The sequence below is a fragment of the Peromyscus leucopus genome, chromosome 10 (assembly GCF_004664715.2).
Source record: "Peromyscus leucopus breed LL Stock chromosome 10, UCI_PerLeu_2.1, whole genome shotgun sequence".
In the NCBI taxonomy this organism is placed as follows: domain Eukaryota; kingdom Metazoa; phylum Chordata; class Mammalia; order Rodentia; family Cricetidae; genus Peromyscus; species Peromyscus leucopus.
This window is the reverse complement of record NC_051071.1, coordinates 79,774,575-79,782,998: the sequence shown is the minus strand read 5'-3', so window position 1 is coordinate 79,782,998 and position 8,424 is coordinate 79,774,575. Positions and strand designations below refer to the sequence as shown.

General features: G+C 45.4%; 1 protein-coding gene across 1 annotated transcript; it reads right to left on the bottom strand.

Annotated features, from left to right (window-relative positions):
• Window positions 1-333: 333 nt before the first annotated feature.
• Window positions 334-1,965, bottom strand: LOC114701724 (cyclin-K-like). Its single transcript, XM_037209340.1, is given in 4 exon segments — window positions 334-392; window positions 395-520; window positions 523-1,338; window positions 1,341-1,965. Coding segments are annotated over 4 exon segments (1,626 nt in total).
• Between the last annotated feature and the right edge of the window lie 6,459 nt (window positions 1,966-8,424).

The window sequence follows — 8,424 nt, the reverse complement described above, 5'->3', positions numbered from 1 at the left end:
CCCAGGAGGGAGAGAATAGACCCAGCATACATGCCTCTCAGGTCTTTAGAGTAGCCCTGATGTCACGCCCCAGGAGTTGGTACTTCAAGGTCATAGGTAGAACAGGAACCTACTCCAGTGAGGTGAGAGCAAAAGGCAACTGTATGCTCAGCAGAGGATGTGAGCCTCCTCCTCATGCTCTCTAGTCCTCTCCATATCCAGCCAACCTTCTCAAAGTAATGAAATTAATGATCCTTGAAAGTACAGTCTTTTACATTGTTGATTAATATGTATCATCGTATACCAGGCTTAAAACAAATGAACAAATCAAACAAAAAGGGAAAAGGTGTCCTGTTATCTCATCCAGGTTGCCCATGCTTGGCCCCCAAGAGGTGGCATGCGGGGGGGGGGGGGGGGGGGATAGGATGTTGTCCACCAGGGGGAAGAGCTGGAGCCAGATGGCTGGGTGGTGGCAAACCCAAACCTGGAGGAGGGTGAGGAGGGTCTACATGAGTAGGGGGCAGGCGTGGAGGTGGGGGTGTCCTGGGGTAGGGGTAAGAAGGGTAGATGGGGGGAAGGAAGCTGGAGGTAGAGGAACAGGAGGTGGAGGTGGGTTGGGGGGGTAGATATGGGGGTGGTAGGGAATGTGAGCAGGTGGGCCATAGGCTGGGTACAGGGCACCATAGGAGGGACCCTTGGTCTGCATCATGGATTGCAGGCTCTGGAAGCCCTCTCCTGACATGTAGGAACTGGTGGGAGACATCCCAGTCATGTAGCTGGAGGGCGGCGGGGGTGGAGGACGATGTGGCAATGGTGGGGGCTGGTGCACAGGAGCTGGGTGGGCTGGAGGAGGAATCTGGACTTTGGGGGGCTCCCTTGCTTCCCCTGGACCAGTTGCTGCAGCCTCCTCTAAGGCAGGAGGGAGAAGAGGCTTCCAGGCTGCAGGTGGGTGCTCTAGAGGCAATGGTGGGTGAATGGTCTCAAGTTTGGGAATCTTAAGTGGTGGTTTTGTGGCTTCGTTCTCTTCCTCTGGAGAAATCGCCATGGCTGTGCATTTGGGCTGTCTTGGAGATGGTGTCTTGGGCTGCTGCTGAAGCTCTGCTGCTTCAGAACCTGGAGATGGCCAAGACTGTGGTAGCTGTGCCACTTGGGATGCAGGCTGAAGAGCTGGGGGCTGCTGCGGGGCATGAGGGGTGTGTTGTTTCTCTTTCCGGTAAAGATCCAGGATTTGGTGACAGATGTCTTCCAGAACATCTACAGTGACATCTTCAACAAACTGTTCCCACCATCTCCTGGACATGGGTCTGGAGGTCCACTCTTGGATTTTAAATTTTTGAAAGCGTCCCGCGAGATACATTCCGCTACAGCTCTGATCTCGGGCTCCCACTGCAGTGACAGGGTGGTACAGAGACTGTCATTTACAAATGTCCATGCCATTTGAATCAACCTTTGAATTTTCTTTTTATCACCCTTGAGCTGTTTTGCGTACCTGAGTAGGAACTGGTATGGGTGCTCTACTTGTAGATCAAACTTTATGGTCTGCAGTAAGATCCTCTCCAGCACCAGAACTTCTTCCTTTGGGTCATCTCCAAACTGACTGACCTGGACATCATTTAATAAACTGCGAGCCGTTTTGATGATATCTTTACATCTCTTTGGTGTCTCCTCTACTTTCCCAGCCAGAAAGAGACAGCAAGCTCCTGTAACATATCGTGAATATTGCTTGAAGGAATGAAACATATAGAATCGATGAAAATAAATGATTCCAGTAGCCAAGGTGTCATAGTGTAACCCCAAATGGTTACCCATGTCAAAGATGAAGCGAGCCCCCTCTTTATGGTACCGGACCTCAGTGGCTGAATCAAGTCCTTCAAGTTGTGAGGGTGTATGTACCAAGTCCTTCTTATCCCAGTACCAGCACGGTTTTGTGTGGTCCAGCATTGTTGATATGACTGAAGGGCTTGAATTTTCTTTGTTCCACTCCATTTATTGAAGTAGCCTCTTCTTCCCAAAAGGGCCTCTGGACTGTTACAATCCTCTGAGAAACTTTCTTCAGGCTGACATCAACCACTGGCCACAGACAAACCCCTTAGCAAGGTCTCTCCTTCTTGACAGCAGCCGTCTTGGAGATGGAATGTCCAGGGTCACTTTCTACAACAGGAACATCTCCATTGTATTCTGTGTGATTTTGGGGACCCCACAGCAAAAAAGGGAAAAAGATGATTGTAAAGCATTCCCCTGCCTCTCTGGAGTGCCAAGATGTTGCGGTAACGCCCGCGTTACCGATAACCGTTCACCATGCCTGAGCGAAGGGCTGCGGATTAAAAATAGAGACAAAAGACAGCGGGTCATCCGTACGATTGGATGTCGAATGCCGTTTATTGGAAGAGGGAAGAAACCTTAAATACGTACAGGCTTACAGCACAAATGGAGGAACCCCCGGATGGCAGAAGTTCGCTGTCAATGGTCCACATTCCAGACTCAATGTTCTGCATTCTTGCATCTAAGTAGTTAATGCCCAAAATGCAGGATACACAACAAGGAACTTCCCTTAAGCATTTAGAAGGGTGGATACCGGCAGGGAATCTGAATAGGGAGGACATCTGATCAAGGTCAAGCAAGCAAGGCCGCAGCCACTCCCAGTCGGGGGCCAGGGCCCATGGCGCCCACAGGTCCCCCCTTTTTATTAAATGAGCTTCTGACTTAGGTTGCGTGGGACCAGCAGACCACCTTACCCGTCATAGAGACACCTGCCCAGGCCACACAAGTGCTCTGTCTTAGGTTGATGGCAGCCCCCCAAGCATTACCCGTCTCTGAATACTCATTATCATACAGACTCAACCATGTGATCTGTAGAGTGACTGCTGCCAAAGATCTCAAAGTGGCACTGGGCTTGCAATCTGTGCGACACAGAAAAGACCAACAGAAGTCCGAACCCACCCATAGCCAGGAGGCTAAAGGCAATTGAACCATTCCCTTCTTAAACGAGCCTTACTGTAAATTGGAGTCCTTGTAAGGTGGTATCCCATAAGCAAATGGAACTTGAGTTTCAATAATTTTACAACTTTCAAAGCCAATTATAATGTATAAAAGTGAAATTAAATTTGTCATGCCCAATAAGAAGAAAGATTAACTAACTGTGGTAGCTACTTTTGCTGCCAGGGTCTCCATTGTGCTAGCTGTAGTAACCAATTATGAAATAGCAATCCCAGAAACAATAGTAGCAGTGGCCACCACTGCTATAACAGCAACAACGGCAACAGCGATGTCAGAGTCTCTTCTGGAGCGTGTGAGCATCATCTGTGTCTAGCTGCCACGGTCCACTGGCATGGACACGGCTCCAGGAACACGAACGACCAAGGCCCATTTTTCTTGATCCCAGCACTGCTTAGGCTGGCAGGTCTGCAAGAGAACTGAGAAACATAAAGAAAACAGAAAACAAAAACAGCAAACAAGGAGCAGAACTAATGGCCTCAATAATGGCCACATTCAGGCTCACAAATTTTGAGGTATCTTCAAAAAGGCTAGATGAATTTCAGGAGGCAAATAAATGTTGCACAGAGCCATTCCTGAAAAGTAGGTACTACACCAGCTTGAGGGGGGTTGCAAAATGCAAAAAAGGCTTAGCTGGCATGCTACTGTTTACAACTGAAGTTCATTGACCTTCAGAGTTATCCTTAATCTCCAAGGTGTGGTACATTCTCAATGTTTTTTGAAAAAAGTTACCATACATTACCTTCTGAGGAATCCAACCACATGGCTACAGTTCCTAGGCTTAGAATAATGTTTGCCAAGGCTGGCCGTATTGGGCTCTCAATCCCCATTGGCATCAGAAGGGGAGAGTTTTTTACGAAGGCCCAATAGGTCTCTGCCATGTTGGGATTCAGCAGCAGCCACAGGGCGCACACAGCGTTCAGGAACCCACAGAGGAACTTCATTGTCCTGTGGAAAGACACAAACAGATCCCCGGGCCCACACCAACACCGGATCGGGTCCCCTCCAAGTGCCAGTAGAAAGATCTTTCCATCGCACCAGAGGATGATTTGCAACAGGAGCCCTCCAGTGCTTATCTGCAGCAGATACTCCAGCAGAATCCACCGATAAAAAATTTAAAATATATAAAACAAGGGAAAGAATAGAATGTGGAGAGGAAAGATGAGCCCCTAGCTCCCCCCCTTTTTACTTTAGCAAAAGTTTTTAAGGTACTATGGCAGCGTTCTACTATAGCCTGTCCTTGAGGAGTATAAGGAATACCAGTCTTATTAACAATAGAAAAATCTTGGCAGAATTTTGAAAATTCCGTACTACTGTAGGCGGGACCATTATCAGTTTTTATGCACTTTGGCACTCCCATGTAAGCAAAAGCATGAAAACAATGATTCTTTACACAAATACAATAAGGGAGAATTAAGATCTATATACTGTACGTGAGCCTGTTCCAGGGCCTCTTGCATACGTTGTAGGGCTACACGTCCTTTAGCTGTTAATTTACGGGGAGATGAAGGGTCAGGGTCGCCCTTTAAGACATCATACAAGGGGCGAAGCTGACCTGTTGGAATTTTTAAAGTGGGCCGAAGCCATTGAATATCTCCCAGAAAGGTTTGGAAATCATTAAGTGTGCGTAGCTGATCCATACGCAGAGTAATCTTTTGTGGGCGTATGCCCGTGCGTAACAATTCATGACCTAAATAATGATAGGGAAAAGATACCTGTACCTTTTCTGGGGCTATTTGTAAGTTAGCCAAGCTAAGAACCTCTTGTAAATAAGAAAAGGCATCAAAAACAAATTTTTTATCTTTAGCAGCCATTAATATATCATCCATATAGTGAATTATATAAACATCTGGAAAAGCTTTTCGAACTGGAGCTAGGGCCAAAGACACATAAATTTGACATATAGTAGGGCTATTGGCCATTCCTTGAGGCAATACCACCCACTGATATCTCTGATAAGGTTCCTTAAGATTTTCTGAAGGAACACTGAAAGCAAAGCGAGGACTGTCCTCAGGATGTAAAGGTATGGTGAAGAAACAATCCCTCAAGTCAACCACAATTAAATGCCAATGCTTAGGAATTGCCACAGGGGCAGGCAAGCCAGGCTGTGTTGCTCCCATGAGAAGCATGGTTTTATTTACAGCTCTAAGATCCTGTAACAGCCTCCATTTTCCTGATTTCTTTTTAATAACAAGTATAGGCGAGTTCCAAGGTGAAGTGGAAGGAATGATATGTCCAGCATCTAACTGCTCCTTAACCAATGCATACGCAGCCTCCAATTTTTCCTTAGCAAGGGGCCACTGCTCCACCCATACAGGGTCATCACTCTTCCAAGTGATTTTTATCGGTTGTATTATTGAAGGCTGCTGTGCAGTGACCTCTATGGAAAAGACCCTAATCCTCTAGTATCACCAGGACCCCTAGTGACACAGTTTTTGTCTGCTGCAGGGAGTGGGTCTCCTTGTAACATTTTTTCTAAGCCTTTGCCCGGGCAGTAGCCCTGACTCTTTAGCATCTGTTGTACAGGCTGTGTAGTAAGTACCACTCCCATGCCATCCAACACATCCCGTCCCCACAAGTTCACTGGAATGTCAGGTAGCACAAATGGTTGAAAAGTTCCTGCATGACCTTTCTCATCCTTCCAATTTAAAAGTAGCTTGTTCTGTAATGGCGTCTGAGCTGTGCCGATACCTTGTAGGTGAGAGGTAGAATCTTTAAGGGGCCAATTGGGATCTCAGGATTCTTGTGAAATTATACATATATATCCAGTACCAGAATCCAATAATCTTCCAATCTCAATCCCATATAATTTTATTTTTAATTTAGGCTGTTTATCATTGATAACTGTTTGTCAAAACACCTTTTTCCCTGTACTTCCAAAGCCTCCAGTTCTATATATCTGCGCCATTTTGAATTTAAAATATGAAAGCAATAATAATTGAGCAATTCTATCACCAGCTTCTGTTTTCATGGTCCTTTTTACATATGTCAATTATAAAAGCATTAAATACAATCTCTATAGGATTTGAAAAGGTAAACTTTAGGTAATACTCTTCAGTATTTTTATAAAATCTTAAAAAGAGGATCCTTTCTTATAATTTTTAAGTAACACATTAGCACAAATAGCCAATTATTAACAATGTGGACCAAACAATTTACCTGTATTTTATTTACTGGAAAATTAATTTTGTAACCTCTTTATCAGGAAGAGATTATCATTTATGGATTATCTTAGCAACGTTATTTAATAAGCTGATAACCCAATTCATTTCAGGTGTTATATTTTTATAGAATTAAACCAAGAATTCCTAGAAAGCAACTTAAATTGCAGAGCCAAATTTTCAGTAATGATCAACAGACAAGATCATACCTAATATATAGTTCAAAATTATGAATTTTGTTCCTCTAGTTTATCTACAATGAGGATCCAAACATTCATCAAGACAATCAAAAGAACAGAACATCCTTTATTCAAACAGTATTGACTTAGCATTCAATGTCCTGACCGAAACCATTTTTCACCAGAAGTTAGGCCCGGTTTAAACTTGTAGTGTTAGTCCCTTCCCGGCCTCTGCTCACTTGGCGAGAGCTGAGGCTGTAGCTTAGCTTTGCTCTGTCCATTGCTCGGGCTCTATTGCCAGCACCTGCCTGGGCCGCACTCCATCACGGCTCTGCCTCCCACCAGCGCGTACTTGTCCGCCCGCTGCTTCGGGCTATCTCATGCACGCCTTTGTCCGCCACAGCCACAGCCGCTGGGCGTGCCCCGCACACACAAACACATTTAAACTTCCTACTCCCATGAAGGGACTACCTAACAATGAGTTATTCCCACCATAAGGGAAAACAGAAAAACATTTCCCACGAAGGGATCCTAAATATTGAATTATTCCCACTCTGAGGGAAAAATAAAAAACATTTAAGCCAAAATTATGCAAACAGACAGCAAAACTTTAAGCTCTGGGCTCGCTTGCTGTTCAGCCAGCAGCAATGAGGCCTACCTGCCGATTCTTTGTAATTCAGATGCTGCCGCTCTGCACTTGCAGGACAAAAAAACTCAAGAGTTTTCAGCTCTCCTGAAAACTCTACAACTGGAAAAAGTCTTTACATTCTCTATTACCACGGGAAGAGGCTTCTCTCTTTCCTTTATCCTTCCTCTATAGGGCCCCAAATCTTTAGGCCTAGTTTCAAAAATTTTTCCCCTTTTTACCGGGAAAATCCTTTTTTCTTGATTAAAATTTTTCCCCCATTTTTAACGGGAAATTTCCTTCCCTTCCCTCTTCTCTATTGGGAAGATTTCCTTTTTCATTTAAAATCTTTAGCTGTCTTGCCCTTACTTAACTTTGGTGCCTTCCTGCTTCAACAGTCCAATTAACTGACTGTGAGCTACCTGCACCCATTTCAACATTTCAATCCACTCTTACCTGTAAAATGCCGGCCGGCCTTCCAAGAGTGTCCGTCAGCTGGTCCTTCTTTCTCGGATCTCGGTGGAACCTCCATTTGTTGCGGTAACGCCCGCGTTACCGATAACCGTTCACCATGCCTGAGCGAAGGGCTGCGGATTAAAAATAGAGACAAAAGACAGCGGGTCATCCGTACGATTGGATGTCGAATGCCGTTTATTGGAAGAGGGAAGAAACCTTAAATACGTACAGGCTTACAGCACAAATGGAGGAACCCCCGGATGGCAGAAGTTCGCTGTCAATGGTCCACATTCCAGACTCAATGTTCTGCATTCTTGCATCTAAGTAGTTAATGCCCAAAATGCAGGATACACAACAAGGAACTTCCCTTAAGCATTTAGAAGGGTGGATACCGGCAGGGAATCTGAATAGGGAGGACATCTGATCAAGGTCAAGCAAGCAAGGCCGCAGCCACTCCCAGTCGGGGGCCAGGGCCCATGGCGCCCACACCAAGATCCTCAGGGTTTTGTCCTCAGAGAGATCTCTCTGTGTTCTGAGCTTATGGATGCACTCAGGGCCCTAAGATAGGCCTATAGAGTCTTAATTGTTACATGACTCTGCACTAGATATCGCTGAGGCTGTATGTATAACAAGTAGTCCCGTCATGTGTCTGTTGTCAGTAAAGAGGAGCATGTCCTTTGCCCCTCAGTTAGCTATATCACTCCTGTGCCTGTCCAGTGGTTTCCAGAAACAGAATTGATACACTGAGGTGAGTAATGGAAACACACCTCCCCAGGAAGGAGCCTTTGGCAGAGGAAATGCCATGGAGTCAAAACTATGTTGTCTACAGGTCCACACGAGCCCTTGCTCCTCAAAAAAAAATATATATATATATATATAAAAACAGTAACATGAAGGACCCACAGTATGAGAGGACATGCTAATAACCTTAGCACCCAGAGTCAGGAGGATCTTGATTTCCAGCCTCCCCAGAACTACAGGGCCAGTTCTAGGACAGCTTGAACAACAGAGGAAAGCCTTGTCTCAAAAC